The 26,771-nt window shown below is 41.0% G+C and overlaps 1 protein-coding gene across 2 annotated transcripts in view; it reads right to left on the bottom strand.

Moving 5' to 3' along the window:
• IFT140 (intraflagellar transport 140) overlaps nucleotides 1-23,832 on the bottom strand; it is a 91,477-nt gene extending 67,645 nt beyond the window's left edge. The window contains exons 1-9 of one of the 2 annotated variants that reach the window (XM_074919201.1): nucleotides 23,606-23,832; nucleotides 18,758-18,933; nucleotides 17,321-17,542; nucleotides 12,959-13,080; nucleotides 12,187-12,329; nucleotides 8,015-8,190; nucleotides 5,507-5,598; nucleotides 4,225-4,331; nucleotides 3,292-3,440 (exon numbers count right to left, since the gene is read on the bottom strand). In XM_074919201.1, the coding sequence (XP_074775302.1) occupies nucleotides 3,292-3,440; nucleotides 4,225-4,331; nucleotides 5,507-5,598; nucleotides 8,015-8,190; nucleotides 12,187-12,329; nucleotides 12,959-13,080; nucleotides 17,321-17,542; nucleotides 18,758-18,904 (1,158 nt within the window). In that variant the 5' untranslated portion in view covers nucleotides 18,905-18,933; nucleotides 23,606-23,832. The remainder of the gene's footprint in view (nucleotides 1-3,291; nucleotides 3,441-4,224; nucleotides 4,332-5,506; nucleotides 5,599-8,014; nucleotides 8,191-12,186; nucleotides 12,330-12,958; nucleotides 13,081-17,320; nucleotides 17,543-18,757; nucleotides 18,934-23,605) is intronic. The other variant, XM_074919200.1, reaches the window with a different exon arrangement.
• Between the last annotated feature and the right edge of the window lie 2,939 nt (nucleotides 23,833-26,771).

The following is a 26,771-nucleotide window of genomic DNA, read 5'->3' as shown; positions in this document are numbered from 1 at the left end:
TCACTGTGCTACTTTTTCAGCAGATGTTTGGGCGGTTGAAGTCCCCCAGCAGGACAAGAGACTGTGAGCATGTGAAGCCTTCTGTAGCTGGAGTAAGAAGGCTTCACCAATGGGCTCCCCTTGATCAGGCAGCCTGTAGTAAACACCCACCACAAGGTTCCCTTTGTTGCCTCGGTCTCTAATTCTTACCCATGTTTTCAGTCTGCTCATGGCTCTTCTTCAGAGACAGCTCTTCACATTCTATCCATTTCTTGATATAGAGGGCAACCCCTCGGCCCCTCCGTCCTTGCCTATATCTTCTGAACAGCCTGTAGTGATTGATAGCTGCACTCTAGTCATGGGATTCGTCCCACCAAGTTTCAGTAATGGCAGCTAGGTCATAGCTTTTTAGCAGCATGGTGGCTTCCAACTCCCTTCTTCTGGAAGAATCTCCATGTTCCAGCTAATTCTTTTTGATGAATTCTACAAAGGTTATCTTTCCTCCCTTTTAGGACTGAAAAATGGCACCTACACAGAGTAATTCTAAAACTGAAAATACCTTACAAAATTCAGTGGGAGAAAGATAAGATCTGTTTCCAAGATGGCTTGCAAAGACAGAGTTTCTAACATGCAGCTGGTGATTTCTATTATTAAAGAGAAAGCAATGCTCCCATTTTCATTCCTTCTTTCTATATTCACGTCAAACAAGTATATCTGACATTATTTATGTTTATTCCTACCAAACGATGATTCTGGCCAGAAAGCATTGTGGCAACCAGCTGACTACCTGTAAACTCTTTGCACATACCACATGAACTAGAAGCGATCCGAACTCCAGACTGGAAGCTATGACTATGTGTGGGGGTGCAGGGGTGCTACTCCTGAGGTACCACACCCATCAGTAATGCTGCCTTGATAAGCACAGTCCATAGTTCACTGCACAGCTTCAGCACAGGAGCTCTCTCAGGGCTGGGCCAGGGAACAGGCAGAGGAGTTTGGGGTTGGTTTTTTGTGCTTGTGGTTTTTTTAATCTACCAGAGATCGTTCATACAGACAGCCTTTCATGAGCTAGATAAAGTTTCTTGGAGCTGCAGAAAATCCCTTTGAAGTCCAAGAACTTCTTTGTCCTTGCACAACTGTTATCAGCTCTATAAACTCTAGGGATATGCCAAGTCCCTAAGGTCTCTGCTTCCCTCAAAGTTATTCGAAGTTTCATATTAATTTCCTGACATACTGATATTTTGGTGGCTATACCTTTCAAACAACGCTGATTTAAATAGTTGTGTTTGAAAATAATTTCATTTTATTTCAGAGCATGATCTAAGAAATAAAGCTATTTTGCATGGTTTGTTTGGGGTTTTCTTTTTAATGGCGCTTGGTTACAATTAGCTAGATATTACAGATAACCTAGAGTGTATTTCCCAACCACCTCTCTTTCAAAGCCACCATATTAGGTTGAAAAAAGATGAAGTTGGCAAGGAGTCAAATTAAGTTATTGCTGCCCTTTGACCTCACTATTGTACATGACTTTCTATTCTGAGTTTTTCATGGTAATATAGGAAAAGGTTTTTATAGGAATTACTAAAAGATTCCATATGTACCAATTTTTAAAATCCTTTACAAAACATTTTTTGGAATACAGGTATTACAATAAAAAATAATCTAGTTTCCATAATTAAAGACAGCTTTATAACATGAGGTAAAAATGCAGTGACTGTTGACAGTTGTTTGGCAATGCTTTTGTTTATGCTAACAAACATTAGGAACGAGGTATTCTTTCTGGAGAGTGCTCCATATTCTGTTATCTGGAACATGTTGGATGGTCAAGCTGACATAAACACCTATATCTCTTCCCTTCCCTCAACTTATTAGCAGATGTATGATATACTAATGGCACACACTATTTCCTATATCCTGGACCTTCTGCTACTGAAGAATCTTAAGAGAAGATTTGGGTTATCCACTTTGATAGTACTTACGCTTTAAGTTTGTAAGTAGGACTCTGATACAGACCCTTGCTATATGCCAACCCAGAGCAAGCAAATGCCATTGCTTTTTAAATATTTTCCATCCTTATGTGAAAACAGAATAAAACATAAAATTACTTTCTCTTGAAAGGCGCCAGATATATTTATTTGATTTTCATTCCTTCTGAAAAATGGGTATTATTCTCACATATTAAGCACGGCAACAGAATAATCTGTTATAACAGAAATTCTAAAAAAAAATGAAAAAAGTAATAATAAGGTATAACAAACAAAATAAAAGATGCTGGAGAACCTAAAAGCACAAGCTTTGCCTTTTAGCAGAATGGTTGTGGTCAAAAATGCTGTTTGTTAATGTTAAACTTTTAAAATTTAAATTTACAATTGTAATGCTTAGCATTTCTCTTTTGCATATATCAAAATGCTAATAAGTATAGAATGACAGTTGAATGTGACAAATGAAAACATTTCAAATATATAAAAACGCTGCACCCTGACACTTAACAGACAATGGGTTAAAACCCAGATATTTTAATTCTTTGTATTGTCATAACCGTCAGCATTAAAATATTGTAAATAGCAGTAGAAATGTTTTAAAACATTGGTTTTGCAAATTTGCAAGAGAAAACTTATCATCCACATCTAGTCTAATGCTGGCACATATAAAAATATTATCTAGCAAACAAGAAACATTTTCTGACAAAAAAAGCAGCTTAAAACATCATTGTTTGTGTAAAAATATAGCATTCCCTTCTAGATGGCACATCTTCTCACCAAAGAATATATGGTTGTAAATACATTGTTTTATTTTTGCAACTGCCAGTAAGAGTAAACTTTGAGAAAGTGACTAAAAGAAGAAAATTGCCTACAAATAAAATCATGCATTTAGTCAGATTTTTTTGCTTGTTATTTTAATAAATTTATATAAATTTGACATTTCCGACAATATATCTCCCAGAAAATAATTTCAGGGTGCTGAATACAAAGAGTTTGTCAATGAGACATAAAATGAGAGATGTTTGGATTTAAGGATGCCATGACTGCTAATTCTCCCAGAGAGATATATTTACATTTCAGTGTGTTATGTTGCTGAGCTTTTCAACCCTGTCTGTAACAAAATAGCTATAGATAATATTTCTGCCTGTTTCAATTTTTAAAGTTATTTGATCCTGATGGTTTATACTCCTTCTTCTGAAGGAGGACCAGCGTCTACTGGTGCACCTATCTGTATGATAGTGATCATCTTCATCTGTTTCACAAAGATGATCCATTCCTCTAATGATTGTAAAGTCCTATTAACATGCAAGAAGACTCTTTCCCATCTTACCTTTATCTGAGTGACATTTCCTTCAAGTTCTGTAGGTGGCTGAAGTTTCCACTTCTCCTTGCCCTCCAAAGCCCGTGCGCTCCGATCGGATCCTGCTGCTTTCCTCCACATGGCTATTCTCCCTTTGTTTGTACCAGCTGCTAAGAGGCCTGCCATTCACAAACCTTTTAGGCATTTTGTATCTTAAACTTCAGAAAAACAAACCCACATTATACAAAGTAGCAGGCAATCTAGATCTGGTTCTAAGGTAATGAGAAACCTTCGTCTAGCAGCATCCGTTTCTTTGCCTTCCTGCAACACAGCATCCTAGTCCTGAACTGGATTTCTTTCTGGAGAAACAATGGCAGAAGTTTCACATGGCAAGGCCCATTTTCTAAGGTACCAGATGAAGTTATCTTTTAAATCTATCAGACAATGATTACATTTTAACCGTTCACTTGTTAATAGCTGGTTTTGTAGTCACCATGGGCAAGTCACCATTAAACCATTCTAGTGGACACTAGCTATGGTTACACTGGCAACAAGGTGACGTGTTGGAGTAGCTCTGTAGAAAACATTTTAAGGACCATGCTATATATGTTTGGCATTAGCTCTAGTCTGGGCTTGTAGACTGATGCCTGTAACATCTTGGAGTGCATCAGGTGTACTACAGGAGTACTTGTACCTGTTCAGTACAAAGTACAGTTCAAAGGGTATCCAGCTTGTGTGCCAGAAGACAACTCCACACCGAGACAATGCGTGGTGAGTACCAAATTCTCTCACTGTACCTTCAAAAGCACACTCCTGATCTGAACTAAAATGCTTCTACATCACATGCTGTTACTGAAACCCTCAGTAAACAAGACAAATATACTGAAATGACTACAGGCACTGAAGGCTGAGGTTTGACAAGGTTTAGGATCCAGAGATCACAGCTGCCATGTTATTTCTCACCTTTAGCACTGCAGTAAGAAACACAGTTAACACATTCTCCTCCCTCAAAGCCAAACTGCACATCTGGGGAGAGCACATAGTTCTCATCTCGGTCCAAATCCCAGAACCTAAGACACACAAAATAAGAGTGTTAACAATGCTTTTCCTTCCAGGTATCTTCCTAACACAGTTAACAGGATGCTGTACATGAAATTAATTTGCTATTTCCACAATGCCCAGATCATTCAATTTTAAAAATTAAATTGCCAGCAGCTGCCTCTGAAATCTGAATTTCTTAACAATCTCCTTCCTTTTCCCTTGACTTCTTAATCTGCAGCATGTTTTGTGATATTCTTCTAAGAAGAAAGAGTCAGAAGCAAACCCAGCTTTAAGAAAAATACAAAACAAAAGAAGTGAGATCTAGCTGCAATTTTCCTCCTCCCAACTTATGCTTCCTCCTCTATTTTAAGAATATTCCTTGGTTAACCAGTAGTCCTTTCAATTCCAGATGTATTTTCTAGAACTAAACATTGTCATCAAGCTTATTCCTTCTTGATACTTGGTCTTTATCACACTCTCACAAAATTAACAGAAAACTTTCTCTGACAGTAATAGATGGAGACACAAGAAAGTGAACTACTGATGTTACTGGAATACCCCCACCCTCCCAGAAAAGTTAGAGGAAACAGGTAGAGCAAGTCATAGTAAAGACAGGGAGAAAGAAGATTTAATACCTTTTTTAAACAGACGCAAAAAGATAAAAACTACAGAACATGGCACCATAGCAGCATGGCAAAGTAACATAGTTGGTTTAAAGAATTAGGGATAAAAGTAACCAAAGTACTTGCCTTATATTAGAGTAACAGAGAAACATCCTGAAAAGCAAGCACTTTTTTTCCTGTTGCTGATGCTATGACTATCCTAACAATCAGACAATAACAATGGAAAGAACAGCAAAGTGGCTAGCTTTTTCATGCAAAAAACACAAATGGATAGATTTTCAGAAGAAAGCATTAACAGCAATCAGAAAGGAAGAGGTTTGGGTAGTACTCCCTGACAAAACAAAATATAGATATAGAGAAACAAAGATTATATAGAATTCATTTTTGTCCTCAAGGAAACAGATTTTTCATTTTATTTTTCTATTTATTTTGAGGAACAAAATTAGGAAATATTAGAAGGTTTTTTTGTTATTGGTTAAGAAAAAATAGTTTGGTAAAATATGGTCTGCAATGCAGACCATAAAGCTTTTGGCTGGCACTTCTCATGGGCAACCAGAACAGCTTTAAAACAGGATTCTTACCTGATGACCGTCTCGCCTAGTGCTGTAACAACAAGACTATGGTCTATGAAGATGATGTCTGCAGAATGACCTATCTTCCCACTCAACTTCACCTGTTAATGATAAGTAAATAAATAGAATTACAGATGGTAGGAATAACACACTGAAAGACAGTAAGCACCTGAATTTCCTAGTTTGGCTAAAAAGTTAAAATATAAGAATAGACCTCTCTGTCAGTTCAGATAGACCAATAGTTTCTCTCAGGCAGTGTTCATCACTAAATGCATAAGTATATGATGTATCAATTTAATAAAAGAAACCTTGTGGTAGGTTAATTAAGTAGGAAAGAAGCAGTTTTCTCTTGTACTAGATTCTCTTTTAGAACTTGATAAAGATTGCTTTAAAATATGAAATATCAAAGCTTACTTCTACAATCTTAGATAAAAGGAAAAAAAAATCATAGGAAGGTGAAGGTTTGGGTTCCATCCCCCCAAGCAGTATTCTCCAACAGTACAGGATTTTGTTTGAGCCAAGGTAATTATAAGTCACGGATGAGGTCAGTTTGGGTTTTGTCCCTATACAATACTTTTTGGGTCAGTACATTATTTGTGATTCTATGACTTGTGGGTTGTTATTTTTTAAAAGCTTCCTTTTAAAAATACAGAGGAATACAGAGAAATTGTCCAAGCAGCCAGGGATCAGGTTAGCAAAGGCCAGCGCCCTGACAGAATTAAAACTGCCCAGAGACATCACAGGCAACCAAAAAAAAAGCTTCTATAGGGACATCAGTGATAAAAGGAAGACTAAAAAAAAAATGTGGAACCTCTCCAGAAGAAACAGAAAACCTGGTTACCCAGGATATGGAAGAGACTGAGATATTCAATGACTTTTTTGCCTCAGTATTCCCTGGCAAGGGCTCCAGCCACACCACCCAAGGGGCAGAAGGGAAAGACAGGGACTGGGAGGATGAAGAACCACCCACTGTAGGAGAAGATCAGGTTCAAGACAATCTAAGGAACCTGAAGGTGCACAAGTCCATGGCACCTGATGAGATCCATCCACAGGTCCCAAAGGAACTGGTAGATAAAGTGACTAAACCACTATTCATCATACCTGAGAAGACATGGCAGTCTGGAGAAGTTCCCCCTGACTGGAAAAGGACAAACTTAACACACAGTTTTAAAAAGGGAAAAAAAGAAGACCCAGGGAACTACAGGCCAGTCCCACCTCTGTGCCTGGCAAGATCATGAAGCTGATCCTCCTGGAAACTCTGCTAAGGCACACGGAAAATAGGGACGTGATTGGTGATATCCAACATGGCTTCACTAAGGGCAAATCATGCCCAACAAATTTGGTGGCCTTCTACAACAGGGTTACAGTGCTGGTGGATAAGGGAAGAGCAACTGGCATCACATACCTGGGCTTGTGCAAAGCATTTGACATTGTCCCACACAACAACCTTGTCTCTAAACTGGAGAGACATGGATTTGATGGATGGACCACTCGGTGGGTAAGGGACTGGCTGGGTGGTTGCACTCAAAGAGTTATGGTCAGCAGCTCAATGTCCAAGTGAGACATGAAAATAATCGGGGGCTGGAGCACCTCCCCTGTGAGGACAGGCTGAGAGAGTTGGGGTTCTTCAGCCTGGAGAAGAGAAGGCTCTGGGAGAACTTATAGCAGCCTTCAAGTACTTAAAGGGGCTACAGGAAAGATGGCGAGGGACTCTGGGAATGTAGGGATAGGACAAGGGATAATGGTTTTAAACTGGCAGAGGGTAGATTTAGATTAGATACTAGGAAGAAATTCTTCCCTGTGAGAGTGGTGAGGCCCTGGCACAGGTTGCCCAGAGAGGTTGTGGCTGCATCTTCCCTGGAAGGGTTCAAGGCAGGGTTGGACGGGGCTTTGGGCAACCTGGGCTAGTGGAAGTTGTCCCGGCCCATGGCAGGGGGCTTGGGACTAGATGGTCTTTAAGATCCCTTCCAACCAAAACCAGTCTATGATTCTATGATCCCAAGCCTTTGCAGCTCTGAAGAACATTTTCACTATGTGAGAGCTAAACTATCTTTCAGATTTGCAGGCAAAGACAGTATCGCCAAGAGAAGGTACTGCTCCTACTAATATGAAAGACAAGACAGCTCTGAGCAACTGATGATAATAAAACGGAGGATGCAGATTATGAACCATTTATCCACAAGACGTTTTAACCCGTATTTGATTATACTAGAAATTTTAATCCTTCTCTAATTCACTAAATCAAGTTAAATGAAGTGTAAAAACATTAACATAGGGTCAAAATTAAAGAAACTAAGAAGAAACAGGAAGGCAAGATGAAATCCTTCCTTCCAAGTTCAGTAACACACCACTCTATTCCCCTTTCAAATGAGCATATATTTTCTCATCAAGCTATGATCTGAGAAACAAAAATGAGAGTTGATTCATTTGTAAGCAAAAAAGTGATCATCAAAATACCCTAAAAAAATACTTATAAAGATTAAACATTGCAAATTTACCCTGTAGTCTGACTCTTACCTTCATGAGCTCTTCTGCCTCTCCCTCAAGAGTAACTGCATGCAAGGACAACTGCAAGTTCTCTGTTATAACGACTAAAACATCTCTTTTCTCCATGAACAGAAGCTTTTGGACCAGACTGTCTGTGGACAATACGTGCCTTGGCTTTCCTTTCTCATTCACATAATGCACAGAACCTGTAGTACATATAAACAAGGTATAGTTTTACTTAACATTTTCTAGCTACAAAAATCAAAGTTGCTTCTTTCTACCTTAATAAAATATTCCTCAAGTGCTGAAAAGTTAAAATAAACATAATTCTTTTGTCTTCCAGTTTGTCTCAAGACACAGACTACAATAGCTGACCAGAGCAATAAACCTAAACTTACTTACATTTTCCCCCATCTAGGAAATCCAGAGGGGAATGATTTAAAGGCCACCATTTAAATAATTTTAATCAGAAGTAAACTTTCTGCATATGTGTGCAAGAACGATGGCTTCTGAAATCTTCAGTATTAATAATAATTTGTGAAGGAAGAACAGCTAAGAATTGGTGCAATTTACAGCAGAGTCTAGATTACAGAAAACAGAGGATATTAAGTTCTTCATTGTTTAGAAACACTTCACCACACATTAAATACAGGTTTTCTACATTAATTTCACAAGCAAATGGGATAGCGTCTTTCTGAGAACACTGATAACAGTGTGTGTGACTTGGCAACTACAGCACCTATCAACATTTTAAAAGCCATTCTCATTTTGTTAAATTGTAATACTGTATCAATCATTCATAAATGTACCCAGTGAAAAACCCCTGAATTAGTATAGCAGTTTGCAAATGGTATTATAGAAATCACCCAAACAAATGAAGTAATCCAAATCAGACAGATCTCATGCCACACACACATACATAATTTCTTAGTAAATCACGACATTATATAAATGTGACATTTCAAACCAGCGCAAATCAAAAAACCCTATGAAATGACACAATATTTTCCCCCAAAAGCTGAAGCAGAAAAAACAAATGTAGAAGAATGAACATTAAGGATTCACACTAAAATGTTATACCCAAGATGCAATATGATGTAACTAATTCAAAAGAATGTTTTAATTTCCAAAACTCTGGCAAATGTATTACGATCCACTACATTCCAACTATATAAAAAAAATTTCAAACTCCTCTCCCACCTTCTCCCACATGGCTTCATTTTCTCCCTGATACAAAACTTCAAGTAACATCATTCATCCCTCTTGTTAAATCACAGAATGGTTCAGGTTGGAAGGGACCTTAAAGACCATCCAGTTCCAGCCTCTGCCCCAGGCAGGGTCACCTTCCACTAGCCCAGGCTGCCCAAAGTCCCGTCCAACCCTTGAACCCTTCCAGGGAGGGGGCAGCCACAGCTTCTCTGGGCAACCTGTGCCAGGGCCTCACGCCCCTCACAGGGAAGAATTTCTTCCTTACATCTCATCTAAATCTACCCTCTACCAGTTTAAAACTGTTACCCCTTGTCCCGTCAGTACAGGCCTTAGTGAGAAGTCTCTCTCCATTTATAAGCCCCCTTTCAGTGTTGTAAGGTCACAGTAAGGTCTCCCTGGAGCCTTCTCATCTCCAGCTGAACCCCCAACTCTCTCAGCCTGTCCTCACAGGGGAGCTGCTCCAGCCCCCCCAGCATCTTCGTGGTCTCCTCTGGCCCCGCTCGAGCAGGTCCGTGTCCTTCTGATGTTGGTGCCCCCAGAGCTGGACCCAGCACTGCAGGGGGGTCTCAGGAGAGCGGAGCAGAGCGGGAGAATCCCCTCCCTCGCCCTGCTGCCCACCCTGCTCTGGGTGCCGCCCAGCACACGGTTGGCTTTCTGGGCTGTGACCGCACGTTGCTGGATCACACCCAACTTTTCATCCACCACTACCCTCAATTCCTTCTCTGCAGGGCTGCTCTCAATCCATTCATCACCCGGTTTGTAGTGATATGGGGGACTGTTGGGATAGTTCTCCAATGTGGCATTTTTTATCACATAGACATCTGTTTACTGTAGTAATACTTTGCAGTAACTGATCAGCTACTGAATCTCTGTTCTATGGGATCTGTTACAAGAAACGGACAGCCCTTTGATTTTATTTGCCATCTGAAATTGTTTCATAAGTTAAACTAGCCTTCTGTACTTAGATATTACCATACAAATATCACATATCACACAGATAATGCTACCCACTATTTTGAAGCTACTTAGGTGGTTAGAGAGAGAGTTCTAGCTTTCTGAGCAACTTTAAGAAAGTTTTTACACTGTATCACACAGGAGACGAATCTCAAAAGTTAACAAATCTGAGGGACCTAAGTAGAGCACATAACTCTGAGATTCAGAAAAGCAGCAGAAAGTGTACACTGTTTAGGAAATACAAAGGGGACCAGAACAGGATTATTACTCATGACCTAAATTGCAGTCAAGACAAACAAGGGTGTATTCAGTAAAAATTTCAGGATGACTTCCACTATTCAGGTTATGTCCCAATACCTGTGCCAGTCATCTCAAATGCTCAGTAATGAAGATGATTCATTGTGCTCACAAAAAGCATTGCAAAACAACCTCTGAAAGTTATCAGTTCAGGTATCTGCTCTTCAGATAAGCATCTCACGTAACATATTGCCTGAATTTCATCTATTGTTTTACTGCAGAGATCAGTGTTTTGGAAGCGTCAAAAAATATCTAGACTAATACAAACTTGGGAGGTTTTTTCATTTTGTTTTGGGCTTTTATGAGGAGCTTAAAGATGCTATATCGTCTTTAGTCAAATTTCTTTTGAGATATTTAAAAACATGCAATAAGAATGGGGGTTTTTAATTCATTTTTATTAAACAAGTTTGGACTGAGAATCCATACTCTAAAGGAAATTTGCAAGTCAAATTTAAACACTATGAAAGCATTAACTGATTCTGAAGTTATGACAGATCACTAGATTAAGAACTGGGTCCAAAATACATGTGCCCAAATCAACCTAGGCAATGAGTCAGCTCAAAAGAAATAGTGTCATTTGACTGAAATCTGCAAAATTTGAACAAGGAGGCCGAAGAAACATGTGGACACCCACTTGCAGGATACATTGCCTGTCCCTAGATGGAGCTGTGTACCACCACAACAGTTTCTTTGAACTTGAGGGTGTACAGGCACAGCTACTCAAAGATCTTCTCCTTGTACGTTTAACTGCCTTGTACCTCTTTTTCATTTAAACGGTTCATATCTAGTAAAGAGACTCGTAACTCACAAGTCAAATGAGGTACAGCCCACTGTTGTGTAAAACAAACATAGAGCTGGACAATGCCACTCCTGCAATCACATGGAAGCTATCCTGGTGGAAATGCCAGGTCTCACTCTTGATAATGTAAACACTGAATCAAACTGTAATTGAGCTGCAGAACCAGCATAACTTAAATGTTTTTCGGAGTGGTAAACACTTGTATCGAGAGGATTACATAGTCGAATCACCTACCAGAAACAAACTCATTACAATACTGGTCACACGCATTCCAGCTTCAGTCCAAAGAGTCAGGAGGTTAGAGGTGAGAACAACTGGGGTAGGAAGAAAATGAGCTCAGAGCAAACTAGTACCCAGAACAGTAAAAGGGAGAGGAAAAGACAAATGGCAGGGAAGAAGTGATATCAGGAAGAAAACTAACAAAAGAGAGACTCAGACTTTTTTGCTTTCTTACACTGAAGCATCGTTTCAAAGCATAAGAAAAAAGTGAAAAAGTAAATTAATAATTTATTTTAAAAGTTATGTTCTCGCAGTATTTGCCTATTTCTAGAAAAATAAAAAACCACATGCATTATTTCGAAGCTCTGTACAAAATGCTGACAGCTTCTAATTTTATTTACACTTAGGTGCTACAGATCACTTTCCCTACACTGACTTCTTCGGGAACCTGACTAATCCAATACCTATGGTGTCCTTCTGGAAAGGACTCACCTTGAAGATGCCAAGATTTTAATAATTTTATTTATTTCTTCTTACCAAACTTTCTTTAACTCCTATGGATACTCTATCCTGTTGGATTTATAAATATGATGGATATATGGATAGATTCATATGTCCAGTCTAGATGCTGGACATATGAAAACAGGACAATTGTGCACTGAGCTATTTTGAAGCATCAAGGAAACTAACTTCCAGCAGACTGGAAAAGTGGCTTTGCTCTTACCATCTGTCAAAGCGATAAAGAAGGAGAGTCCTTCCTGGAGTCCCATTTTCGGAAGTGCTCCCGTTCCAGCTTTTCTCCAGTTAAACATATCCAATGCCTTCTCATCACCACTCACAGCTGCTTTTGCCAGCTGTACAAAGTCCCTGCAAAGAGAGATATTTGATTTTCAACTCCTTACAGAACAGAGTACTTTCCACCTCAAAGAATGGATGAGTAGTTAAAAAAACATATGGTAAAGAGAGAATACAGACATTTCATACACTGACTGGAAAAAGGACAAACTCAAAAAGATACAAAGTAAAAGTTTAATACTAGTTTTCATTTTCATTGTTTCACCCTTTTTCCATAAGCATCATTTTTACAGAGATGTGAAACACAAGTGGGCCAGACAAGGAAAACTTGTTTTTTTACTAGACCTGTTTCCCATTTCTGGCTTGGAAAGAAATAATAATGTTCAAGAACTGACTTCTAATTTAATTATTCTTGCCAATAATTTCATGAATAATTGTGTTTTCAGTGTGCTTTCTGCTGTTCACAATCAACAACATTGTTAATGAAAAGGAAGAAAAGTCAACAGCAACAGAGAGGAAAGCATGGACAAAAGGAAGATCTGTTGCTGCATACAGGACACAGCTACCAGAGTGGCAGAAGAACTGGAAATAAAAGGACAGTTAGGAGAACCTTTTATTATATGTTTTAAAAAAAGCTTTGTCTGTGAGTAGGATTTTCTTCTCCCTGCTCTCCCTGCACTCTGACAGAGCACAATACTTACTCGCCAGGCAGGGGCGGTCGGAACACACAGTGCGCCAGACATTTCCCAAACTCCTGTTTCAGCAGGGCAGGCCCCTGCACTCTGCCTCGCTGGTCCATTCTCCATAGAACCAAGACACCATACTAGAAAAAAGTAACAGTTAATTCATTACCCTTTGCACACAGATGAGAATCCAGATTCCAAGTAGTCAGTGCACATAAACATCTCATCGACAGAGCAACACCTTTCCTTTCATTTAGCTGACATATACAGTTACTCCCACTTAAAACTTAAGACACATGGAACAAATAGTTTCTTTAACGTATTATTTGCTCATTTAAAATCAAGTTACCAAAAAGAGCTTGTTGGTCATAACCTTTCTTAGTAAAATTACATTGCCAGAGCAATTAAATGGAACAGCCTTAGTTTTCCTCTCAAGTAGCATATACAGAATCACAGAATCATCTCTGTTGGAAAGGACCTTGAAGGTCCTTCAGCCCAACCATGAACCTCACCCTGACCATTCCCAACTGCCCCAGATCCCTCAGCGCTGGCTCAGCCCGACTCTTCAACCCCTCCAGGGATGGGGACTCCCCCCTGCCCTGGGCAGCCCATTCCAACGCCCAACAGCCCCTTCTGCACAGAAATCCTTCCTCAGAGCCAGCCTGACCCTGCCCTGGGCAGCTTGAGGCCATTCCCTCGGGGCCTGTCGCTGGCTCCTTGGCTCCAGAGACTCATCCCCCCTCTCTGCACCCTCCTGGCAGGGAGTTGCAGAGGGCCAGGAGGTCTCCCCTCAGCCTCCTCTTCTCCAGACTGAACCCCCCCAGTTCCCCCAGCCGCTCCCCAGCAGACCTGTGCTCCAGACCCTGCCCCAGCTCCGTTGCCCTTCTCTGGCCACGCTCGAGTCATTCAATGGCCTTTTTGGGGTGAGGGGCCCAGAACTGAACCCAGTAATCGAGGGGCGGCCTCACCAGTGCTGAGTACAAGGGTAAGATCCCTTCCCTGTCCCTGCTGGCCACACTATTTCTGATACAAGCCACAGATATTTGTTTAGGTAACTGCCTTTCAATTTTGTTGTTGCAAGTACTCTGATTGCTAAAAGATAAAGGATAGTAAAGCGTAAGATATGCATCCCTGAGTACAGTATACACTGATGTAGATGAGCATCAGTATATGATTAGACACATGTGAAGTCACAGGATGCAGACAACCTGAAGAAAGAATTTCAGAATTTCTGCAGCTTTCCTCTTCTTTCAGAGTAGACATTCAAGTACAAGAAGAATTCATTTTTAGAAACAGAGTTTAGGAAGTAGAAGAATCACAGGCTCTAAAGAAAGAAAGACTGGTTAGCTAATTAACTCAACAGTAGTCAACAGAAGTTGGCCCCCAGAGCCTGGCACAGGTGCTGAAGGTAGGGCCCATTCTGCAGTGCCCCCTCAGAATGTGTACCAAATCCCTGGTGACTGGGAAGAATGGAGAAGGCAGAGAAGCAAAAACAGAGTTCAGCATGACATAGACATTAACCACCCCAACAAACTGACATGCTACAGCCTCACAGCTGGAATTTTAAGATTATTATTTATTGTTGTTATTATGTGAGTGCTTAGGAGGAACCAAATTGCATTTGGAGGCCGTGTGTGCAAGCATTACATGAAAAAACTAGCAACATTTTGCAATATGTTCAATCTAATTTTATTTCATTAAGATAGATAACAATAAAGTGGCATTATAATTTGTTCTATTTTTCTTTATTGTTTTCAATGGAGCATAGTCTTCTATAAGTGAAAGATGAGTAGCAGTGGTACACTCTAAACACTTCCTCTTCACAAACCTTACTAAAAACCACACGAGATGCAGCTGAGACCTTCCAAGGTAACATTGCCTTCTTTTTTTCCCAAGAATCAAATTTCTAACTTCTTTTCAGGAGAAAGATGAGAATATTTATACCACCTAAAAATGTTTATTAAGTGCAGTGCTCTTACACTGTGACACAGCTGTGCAGCTGTGAAACTGCTGTAGTCTTGTTCCAAGAGGCCACTTGTGGTTCATACACTCTTTGCTGGTTACCTCTGGAAATCACAGGACCCTATCATCTGAAAGTTCATGTCCTGTTGGTTCCTTCTCTCACTTTTCTCTCATGTTTAAATGTCACCAAATTCCAGGGATCCACCTAAGAATACCTGCAGCATTTATAAACTGAAGGAAAAGCCTTCAGCTTTATACAGCTGCTGACCTTCCTTACATCCCATGCTAGATAACCCATCCTGTACCTAGATAATCTAGCTGCAAACTTAGTTCTGAGTTCAGAACATGTGAGATTGGAAATAAAAAAGCTCACTACCTGTTTTAAGTGTGACTGGTTATAGAAAGGATGCAGAACTGGTCTGTTTTCAAATGGTATTTGAAAAGGACAAAGGACATTGACCTTATCATCTACAAAATTTACTCTTAAAGAATCCTGTATCTTCCCAATCATTCTTAACAACCCAAAGCTTTAGCTTCTTGTTATGAAGCCTATTTGCCTTATAAATACACTGTCATTACAGAAAACACCTAGATCCTTAGTATTCTTTTGTGTGATCGAAAACTGGAAGTCATCCATGTTACTTAAAACACAAATTAAGAGTTTCTGTTTTTCACAGCATCCTATAACAACTTTAAGAAGTTATTTTCAAATAATTTTCTTCCAAGTCAGGATTTATGATGGCTGAATGTTTTCAGCTGACCATTCTCAGTTATGAAGTCCCACTGGAGATCAAACAGAAACCAAATAAGGGCCCAGATATTTATTTTCTAAAGAAATTCCTCTAATATGAGCAGAGTATGATCCTGGCAGCACTCACCTAATGAAAGTTTCCTGAATATAAATGTTCATGGGAAAAATTTAAAAAAATACATGTAAAATTTACTGGAAAAGATGTATGAAATAGAGCATATCTGTGCTGCACATCAGACCATGGTACAATGACACTGAATGTGCAACACAAGGGTTGAGTGGGCCCACCCAGTGCAGTCCTGGGCAGAGACCACCTTGGAGCTAGGCCCAGGATGCTGAACCAGCTGCCTGGCCTCTGAGCAAGGCTGATTAGCTCAAGCTGGCCACTACATACACAGCTGCAGGTCTGTAAGGACCCACATTTCACTGGCCAGGGACACCAGGCAGTTCTGCTACTCCATCTGTTGAGGTTGGTCTTTCCAATTACAGCAACTGAAACTACATGAAACTGAAGAGCATTCATGATAACAGGTGCACAGGCTTAGTTTTGTCACGTTAAGGTATTTCCTTGAAAACACTGCTTATTCTACTTTGATTAATACTGTCATCAGAAGAACAATTAGGACAAGTCTATACAATTCTCAGATTTTACTACAAGGACAGCTATATCTGTTTTAAGATGACTTCATTACTGTGATCTGATGCCAAATAAATCAATTTGAAAAAAATTTGTTCATAAATTTAGAGTTAATGTAAGCTGTGGCATCTCCATATAAATAAGACCTCAGTTATACTGTGTGTCACCTTCTTTTGTCTGGGCAGCATTTTCTCTTTTCTAATAAAGAAGAAGATAAACTCTAATGCAGCAACAGAATTTTACAAACAATGATTTAAAATTTTATTTTCCTCTGACTTATGTAGGTAATAATTCTCTAAGAGCAGGAATTAAATTCTTGGACAAACTCAAGTTTATAACAGGGAAAATATAGAAAAAAAAAATCTTTTTTTTTCATTTGTTCACTCAAGAACTGGAAAAAACAGAATCTTCTATGAATACTTAATTCTGAATACTAAATATTCCATAGCTAGTTTGTCATTTCGCTATACAAAAAGGCAACCAGCTCATCCAGAAATAAAGACTGTCACATTTCAAGTACTTCCACAACATATTTTCCATACAGTAAGCTTGAATCATTTTTAGACTATTAATAAAAACAGAACAAAGAGATTAACATGGGGTTTTTGTACTTCAGTGACCATTGCTATGCACTCACTACAGATTATTATGTTGTAGCTGGAATACAGCTGTAGTCTGCTACAAAATTCGTTCGTAGACAGGAACAAATAATTCACATTGTCTATGCCTCAGTCACCCCATCCATTAAATAGCCCTAAACCCTAACCTACTGTTCAGCCCATACTGAGTGAGGTTAGATACACTTTTATTTAAAGATAAATTGATAAAACAGCAATGAGTACGATAGAAAAAGTGAAAACTCTGAGATTTGATTTTACTCCCTAACAGTTTCAATTTGTACCTAAAGCATGGAAATTTATCCCCCTCACAACTGTCCCTTCCCCTAACAATCCATTCCATAATCCCTTCCCACAGGGCTTGCAGCACTGTGTTCCACATCAAACACACGTTTGGCATTTCAACTACTCACCCTATCACCAGACACAAGGTGGGTACCACTTGCACTCCAGTTTAGGACTGTAATTTTGGCATTATGATTTGATGGTACAGCGTGGTGCTCCTTGTCTTGTTTGTTAAGTATCAGAACTTCTCCCGTCTCCCAGCCTGCTGCAAGAATCGGTCTGGAAGGGTGCCAGGAAAGTGATGTGACCTGAAAGCTTCTCTCAACATGTGCATCAGACACATGTTCTCCCTGCAAATCGAAATAAAGTGTGAGCTCAGTACAAGGATACAGCTAAACCTTCAGATTTGCTCCCCAGTCAACAAGATATTTTTCTGTGATAAAGGACTGTCATGTAATAGAGCTTCCTGCAAGACACATGAATTGACTACACAAATTCTCTTTACAGCTATTTCACGTGCATAAAAACGTGCTACAACATGCAGTACATCCACTTGAAAATTGCTAATGAAAACACAGCAGTGTTAAATGACTGCCACGCTCTGCTTTGCCAGGCTATTCTTCCCTCACAGCATATACAAGCAGCTCTCACTGAATATCAAGCTTTTACTCCTGCATGAAGGACAAGAAGCATTTGAGAACATTTCAAGGTAAAAAACACAACTTTTGAAAAAGACTAAAGCACCTCACTGAGCACACAGAATAACCTAATGCTTGAAGAGCTCTTAAAAGTAGATCCTCCTTTGTGCATGGTTTGCAAAAATATTTCAGCCAAATCATTTAACTTCTCTATGTATTTATTTTTCCATTTGTGAAATTTAGATGACAATTTTTCATAATATACTTTGAAAAGCATGTATTTTATAGGCTACTCATATTAACAGACTTGAACGTTTCCAGTACGTCTGCTGTTAGATATCTTGTAGTACCATTTCCCAAAATAGCACACTTTTTCCTGAAAATTATGCAAACTAAAGTCCTACGCAAGTCTCTTGTGTAAAGTTTAGAGTATGCAAGGGAAATATCTGTCTACAGGCAGAAACCGTACTAGGAAACAACCTACTCAAATGGAACAAGCTTTGTCTAGCAAATCAGTTCAGTCTCAGGGTGGAGGAATGATTTTTTTAATTTACACTTCTTTGTACTTTTTATTTTTAAAAAAACTTTTTAAAAAGCAGCATGTGTCCATTTTACTTAAAAGTCTGAAATTCTCATACTATGAGAAAAGCAAGTCAGCAACCACCACGAACAAGACTTTAAGGCTGCAAAAATTAAATTTCAGTTGAAAGATCCATTTAATTTATAAAGACGTTTTTATAAAATACATTTAATTAGTAGCGGATGATTCTGACATGACCTTGATAGCAGAGGAGATGGATAATAATTAAAATCCAGAGAGAGGGATTCAGGAGGATAAGTAAAGCTGCAAATATATAGATAAAAAAAGTGAAGTTTCAAACCAGCAGAATTATATCAAGCACAACAGCAAAGTTGCTGGTTATTCACCTGTTCCAGGTAGATATCCACACAGCCCCCAGCTGCTGTGCTGATGGAAGCGACTGCCAGGAGCGGATGAAGTGGGTGCCATGCTATGTGAGAAGGGGAGGCAACTGAATCGGGAGCTTCTACTCGATGATCCACATACACAGCCATAACAACAGAAGCTGTCACTGACTGCAAACCTGGCCAAGGAAAACAAACATTTCTAACAGGTATGCTTAAGTATATAATATATATACTATATATATGCTATATTATATATACTATATATAGTAAAAAGTATGCTTTAAAAAATGGGGAAAAAATAAAGCTACAACATCATCTTGTTAATTCACACTACACAGACACGAAAGGGTCACAGTGGTATTTTTAAAAAATACAGAGGAATGCTGAGCCTTGTAGTCTGTAGATTCACAGTGCTCCTAAATTAGTATGAATCTCTCACCAGTGGCTTGTGCTAGCTTATTTCAGAGGACTCTGAAATAACTTAGAATTCACCAGAAAGCTAACTCCAGCATCTCCTATCCAAAGGATAATGTACAGAGTGATTTTATGTTGTAAGTCTCTTATCTGGACTTTCAAAGTAAGTTTGAACAGTTGCCACCACTCTGGAGCACGTACTGTTGAAATTATGCAAGATTAGTTTAACTCATACTGTTATCTGCATTTGAACTGTTATCTACATATGAATAAAAATGCTCAGTAAGTGCTGATGTTCCAAGGAAAAGAACCTGAAAGCAATGCTCTTTTCCGAGTCATGTGTCAGAAATGGAGAGTGTCACTAATAATCTTTAATGTCTTATATACAGATAGGGTCTTTGGGTTTTGCGTTGCGTGATCTTACTGGCTTGGTTTCAAAAGAAAAACAGCTGGAGAAAAACACCTTGAGTTACTAGCAACTACTGCCAAGACCTGGTGAAACAAAATAAAACAAACCAAACAAAGAAACAAAAACCCAAACCAACTGAAAGGTTTAAAAGATTCCTTTGACATTTCAGGGGAAGAGACCTTCTCTTCTGCACTGAGAAACCATGAGTTAAGAACCTGCAGGCACACATACATGCAGCAGTTAGATTTGCCCAAGTCATCAATTGGACACTGATGTGGAATGTAAAATTGACATAAACAGACTTTACTTCAAATATTCTGTCAGTGCTTAAAATAAATATTTTGCTTTAAGAAGGCTGTCTTCCCATGCAGGGAAAAAAAAAAAATCAGATTCAACACCTTTGATTCGACAGGTTAAAAAGGTGGGTAACATTTTCAAGTTGGTAGTTCTGTATCTTGCCTCTGATATTACAAGGAGCAACATGAACTACCAGACATGAAAACAGAAACAAATGTAGTTAGCCTAAACCCAAGCAATTTCATCTTTCAACAAGATCCATTCACCTTTATCTTCACTCTCCTTCAAAATCCTCCACGTTCCCATAGCAGCATGTGGGTCTAGTTTCATTGCCACACAAAGAAAACCCAACAAACCATTCAAAGAAAAATTAACGCAGTTTTCATCTTTATTTCAAGTTTTTGAATAGTTTTCTTAAATCTCCAGTTCTGTTCCAAATACCATACCCATTCCACCACTTCTGTTCTTATTTCATCTGTTTCATTTTAACAGAAGAATTTAGTCCATATTTGAATATAAGCTTTAGAAGGGCTCAAACTTTGAACTAATAGAGAAATTAACTTCAGATTCAAATAAAAATTTGAGATGCCTAAATGAAAAAAAACCCCACATTTGGTATGAAATAATGGTTTTATCACACAAAACCACACAGCTGTAACGCCTTTTCTAGAACCACCTTTTTCTGCTGTTAAGTGTTCCTTACATCTGTAGTCATAAATATTACTTACTATTATTCAGTTATTTCAGTCCACTTCAGAGAGGAAAAAAAGTTTGTCAGGCTTACAAACTGCATCTCAAGATCAGCTCACCGATGGGTACATCAAGCCACATTGTCTTTGCTACAGGTGACTGTCAGCTTGTTCCAATTAGGATACCTATAGCTAACTATCCCTTTCAGCATTAACAGACAGCAAGAAAAATTTTTCAATCAATACTGTATATATTTTAAAAGGCTGCCTAGCACTTACTAAAACAAGATTCAGTGATATTGTCATGTAAATTATGGACAATCTCTAATATAAAATACTTTTCACCATCTCAATAACTATAGAAAATTGTGCAGGAGACTACTATATACAAATAAATTGCTTGTATAAGTGGATTACTCAGTGGTGTAAAAATCACTAAACCAACAGTCATTTGCTTGCTGTAATCTTGGGAATTGATTATTCATGTTTATTGTTGCTTCAAGCTCTTGTATTTACACTCTATAGCTTTGACAGATGTTTCTTCAAAAAAACCTTCACAGAAAAAAAATTAAAACCCAGTAGCAGTTCCTCTACAAATTATTCTGGCACCGCATGTTCTATTTTTTCTAGGTTTAAAAGACAAGAATTTCGAAAAAGTTAACCACTTTGAGGCTCGGAATAGAACATGATCAAGTCCTGATACCTGATCTCAGTAGATACACCTGATGGACACTTTTGAAACAACCCACGAGCACTTCAGAAAAACTGTAAGAGTTCATAAAATCACAGACTGGTTTGGGTTGGAAGGGACCTTAAAGATGATCTAGTTCAACCCCTGAATGGGCAAGAACATCTTTCACCAGATCAGTTTGATCTAAGCCCCACCCAACCTGATGTTGAAAGCGTCCCATGATCCACAATTTCTCTGGGTAACCTGTTCCAGTGTCTCACCACCCTCATCATAAAACCTTTCTTCTTTATGCCTAAACTAAACCTATACTCTGCCAGTTTAAAACAATTACCCCTTGTCCCGTCAGTACAGGCCTTAGTGAGAAGTCTCTCTCCATTTTATAAGCCCCCTTTCAGTGTTGAAAGGTCACAGTAAGGTCTCCCTGGAGCCTTCTCATCCCCAGCTGAACCCCCAACTCTCTCAGCCTGTCCTCACAGGGGAGCTGCTCCTGCCCCCACAGCATCTTTGTGGTCTCCTCTGGCCCCGCTCGAGCAGGTCCGTGTCCTTCTGATGTTGATGCCCCCGGAGCTGGACCCAGCACTGCAGGGGGGTCTCAGGAGGGTGGAGCAGAGGGGGAGAATCCCCTCCCTCGCCCTGCTGCCCACCCTGCTCTGGGTGCCGCCCAGCACACAGGTTGCTTTCCGGGCTGTGAGCGCACGTTGCTGGGTCACACCCAACTTTTCATCCACCACTACCCTCAATTCCTTCTCTGCAGGGCTGCTCTCAATCCATTCATCACCCAGCCTGTACAGATACTGGAGATTGCCCCAACCCAGATGCAGGACCCTGCACTTGGCCTTGTTGAACTTCATGAGATTCACACAAGCAAACATGAGACATGACGCTAATGTCTGCCCACAGAGAAAAGTTAAAGAGAGGTTTAAGGTCCTTCTCTGCTCCTGTTCTTAGCTGGCCTGACATAAGCCAGGTCTAGTCCAGACAACATACACCCATATTAATGTCGCCCTGTGCTTGGGATATCAGGTCCTTTGGGGAAATCGAGCCTTATTTCAGGGTTTAGCAGCTCACAGGTCATACACCACCAATGCAGACTGACAACTGGCCACGGGCAAAGGATTGTTTGTCTGCACCCACCAACACAGACATGCACATGCATAAGATTTCACAAGATATCAGTAATTTTATGAGTAGGGGAAGATTATCCTTTGATATGGGATGATTTACCTCCAGGCAAACCTCTAAATTCAGTATTTACAAGTTGACAGAGTATTAAAATAAATTACAAACAAAATAGCCTTTATTTGTTTGGTTTGAATTTTATTCAAATTTTCTTCTTCAGGTTAGGTTAGATTAGGTTAATGGTTAGACTAGATGATCTTCAAGGTCTTTTCCAACCTACAATTCTATGATTCTGAGATTTACATAGGTAACCTCAGGATTCCTATTGCTCCAAATGACAGCAGTGAGCCAGAATACATGCACGTATTTCAAAAGACAATCAGCTAGACCTAGGGGGGAAGAAAAAAAAAAAAAAAAGGAATTATTCTGCTTTTGCTGACAATTCTTAAAAACTTACTTTTCTGCTCTGTATGTCTGTTGTCAGCACATTTAGCATCTAATGGAGGCTGATTAGTTAGGTCTGCTATTCTTGTGGCAATGCTACTAGCCACAAGCTTGCCAGAAAATTCATCACCAAGTGTATTCATAAATGAGTTTTCTGTAGGCACTGCCGTGATGTTTCCCTGACAAGACTTGACAGCTACCTATGCAAAAGCAGGGTTTTTTTCTTATAATCCCTACCTATAAGGAATTCTAGTTTTAAAAATTTTTCGATGTTTAAAATGCCTAGCCCCAGATAAAATGTAGAATACAAAGTTGAGTTACACGTCAAAAAGATGGCTCGTGACGAAATACCATCTCCTCTAATCCGTAAAACAGAAACAGTAAAAATCTGATTCAATCCTGAATCCACACCAAGGGGGGGTGCACTGAGCAGGCTCGCCCAGGCCCGGGCCCAGGCGGTCTCCTGCCGCGGGACCGCGCCTCGCCGCGACCGGAACCCGCGCGGGTCGCCCCGGCCCAGCCGCGATCCGCGCTCGCCAGCACAGGCCAAGCGCGGCCCGCGCGGAGCGGCGGCTGCCGGCCCGGGCGCGGAAGACCCCCGGCTCCGCCCGCTCCCGCGGCGCCCTCAGGCAGCGGCCCGGCCGCGCCGGCGCCTCAGGCTGCCCGCGCCCGCCCCTCGCGGGCGCAGGCCGGGCCCAGAGCGGCCGGGCAGGAGCCGGCCGAGCCCGCCGAGGGCTCCCGGCGCCTTCGCTCGCGCCGACGGCAGCGGCCCCGCCCGCCCTTACCTGCCGGCGGCCCCGGGGCGCGGGCCCGGCGCCGAAGGCCGCGGCTCGCTCCGAGATGCTTTGCGTTACCCCTGACAACCGGGAGGGCCCCCGGCGCGGAAACTCCCGACCTGGAGCCGAAGAGTCGCGGAAACACCCGAGGCGGCCGCCGGCGCGCCGGAGAGGGACGGAAAGTGCCGAGCGCGGCGGGAGGCGGGCGCGCGGGGCCCCGCGGTCCCCCGCCGGCGGGTCGGGGCCGGCGCTGAGCGTCCCGCGGGGCCCCGCGCTCCGCCCGCGCCGGGAGGGCTCCGCCTTCGCCCCCGGACGGCGCCTGGCCGCGGTGCTCCGCGGGGCTGGAACCGGCCCGCCCAGCCATCCCCCGAGACTTTACCGGAGGAGGGCTGCCCCTTCCCCGGGCAGGCCCCGCGCCCCGTCCCGCCACCCTGCCACCCACTCCGAGCGCGGAACCAGCTGCTCGCTCGGACACCCGCCCTCAGGGCTCCGGCTCGGAGAGCCCGAACCGTCACGGGCAGCTCTCAGCAGCAGCAGCTGTTTTCAGGATCTCGTGAATTAGCCCCAGCGGAACCCTTCCAGCACGGCTGACGGACTGTGCAGTCCCCGGCAATCACCATTGCAGCACCAGCTCCTCAGGTCCCCGAACGCGTACGAACTGCCCGCTGCGACAGAGCCTGATCCAACTGACACTCGATGGAAAATAAATGCCTATTGTAACCGTATACGAGGACAGAGCCCAAAGCTCAGTAGCTCGTTCAGCACTTTTGTGGAAAAAGTGATTTGGTAACTTTTTAAGATGGAGTTTCTCTAGTAACACCTAAGCGAAGGCGTCCTGCCGCTGCCCTCCCCTCCTCCAGCCCCCCGGGTGCAGCAGGCAGGGCCCCGGTCAGGGCCAGCACAGCTCCATCTCCAGTTCTCAGCAGAGCCGGGCCTGTGTTAAGCCTCAGCAGCCAGGTTTACCCAACGCATTCAAAAGAGACACTTAAAGCCTCAATCCTCATACTGCTGTTGACTCCACAAACATTTGTAATTCCTCTGAAGTCACAACACTACCACACAAACAGATGAAAAGACAATACACCTCCAGCACAGCTGTGACCAAGAGTTTCTGCCTGCGCTAGCTTATGTTGACTCTGGCCATGTGTAACATGTATGATTTATGCAGTGTTTCACACTGTTTCCCTTTTCCAAGTATTCAGCAGTTAGTGGGACCCTTCTGACAAAAAAAAAAGTCAGTTTTGTTAGCAAGTAAGAAAAAGTACCAGTTGGGAGGCAGACTGTGTTAAAACATGCTGTGTCTCTTCCAGAGGTTAAACACAGGCTTTAGGTTGGGAGGCAAAACACCAGCTTTAGACCTTCTTGCTACAAGCTCTTCTAGAACAAATGGTTTTCTGAGCAGTTGAATTTACAAAGTCCTGTTTCCTGTAGCTTTTTACCTCATGCTCCAATTCTCTTCCCCTTTAAAAGGCATCAACTCTAACAGTCATTGATGGCATCTCTTCTTGGTGGATTATCAGACATGCAATAACACTGTTAGCTCCCTCAGGTGCCACTCCCAAAGCAGAGTCAGTAATTCATTTCTTGGCTCTGCTCAGCTGACTATTTTCAGTTTGTGCCCGTACTCTTTTTGAGATCACAGGACTTGAAGTTGAGTATTCGAGCAGACCATGTGTGCAGATGCCCTGTTTTCTCAGACAACCAAGCTGAGGGAACTATTGCAACTACATAGTACAATCAAGTCAGAAATACATGGACAGTAGAAGCCTCAAGCAATCTTCTAGTCTATCATCCCTTTCTGGACTGGAATAAAAATCTAAAAACCCTCACTGACTGCCTCTGCTCAAGTGACCATTTTTACAGCTTTCATAATTGCCTGGCTCAATGTTACACAGAATTCTGCCCAATAACTAACCTACATATACCTACTTGCGCAGGTTCAGCTGGAAATTAAAGTTCCCTGTCCTCCATTATTCGACAGAGAAGCCCTGCTGCTGTAAAGGTATTATATCCTAAACAGACAAATTAACAGGGCACCCCAGGATCTTCCCTTGTGGGTATTATGCTCATAAAAGTTGCCTAACAGCTCCGAATCCCTTCAGTCCCAGAACAGGCTTCAGCAGTGTAGTCACAACAGTTGCATTTCATCCCTTCCTCTCAGGGCTTAACCTCAGATGCTGAGGAAAAAAAAATAAAGTTGCATGATTAGGTGCTTCCTCTTTAGTAAGCCATAAAGGATTAACACTAGAAGTCTGACCTTCAGTTTAAATCCTCTTACCTGAATGGAAAAGAGCTTCTTTAGTAACACAAAGATCATCCATTATCATTTGCCAGATTAAAAAATTTAGGAGCCTTGTAAGAACAAATGAGTTATGAATGAAATGTAGTCCTTTCTAGGTAACATCAAAGGAAAATACAGGACAATACCTACTATATTGGTGGCTTTTAGATCTGAGATATTTGGAAAAGTATTTTTGTGTTATAATTAGTGTAACAATCATGTTACACTACCTCAACATAAACCAGAAGTACTAACTTTGTCCTTCTGTTGGACAGTTCTGCATTGCTTGCTCCATTTCTATTAAACATGCAATTTGTTATTGATACCTTAAAATACACAGGATGTGCAACAAATCCAAGCTAATGTTCTTGCCTAGTCTAGAAAACCATGGCAACAAACACTGAAAAATTATTTGTATTTTGTATCTCTACAGGTCTGCCAAAGCATGATCATCGATGCTCCCTACTATTAAAAAAACCCCAAAAGTTCAAGTGTCTTGTGACATCTCAGCCTAAACCTACCCCCCTCCTTCTCAGCTCTCATCAACTCCTTTTTATTCAGTCTTTCACAAACATTTACACACATGACCAATTTCACACCTTAACAGTCCACTCAAGGCAATGTAGCTATTCAAGCATATAAAGTTATTTGCATTCAGAGAAAATGGAAACCTTCAAATCTGAGCTCCTTGGGGTGCTGAAGATACTTTCATGTCTCTTTGTAGAGTGCCATGGAAATATATGGCGTTGTAGATGCAAAATGCATCATTTCCTGTCAGTATTGTTACATCTGGTTGTGGTCAAATCAAGTGGCAAAAATAAGCCATATGATCTTGTGCTACATTATAACAAAACTGCAAAATACCATCTCTACAGAAAACCTAATTAAGGTGTA

This window comes from Athene noctua, chromosome 15 (genome assembly GCF_965140245.1).
Source record: "Athene noctua chromosome 15, bAthNoc1.hap1.1, whole genome shotgun sequence".
NCBI lineage: Eukaryota > Metazoa > Chordata > Aves > Strigiformes > Strigidae > Athene > Athene noctua.
This window is presented reverse-complemented; position numbering and strand designations above follow the sequence as displayed.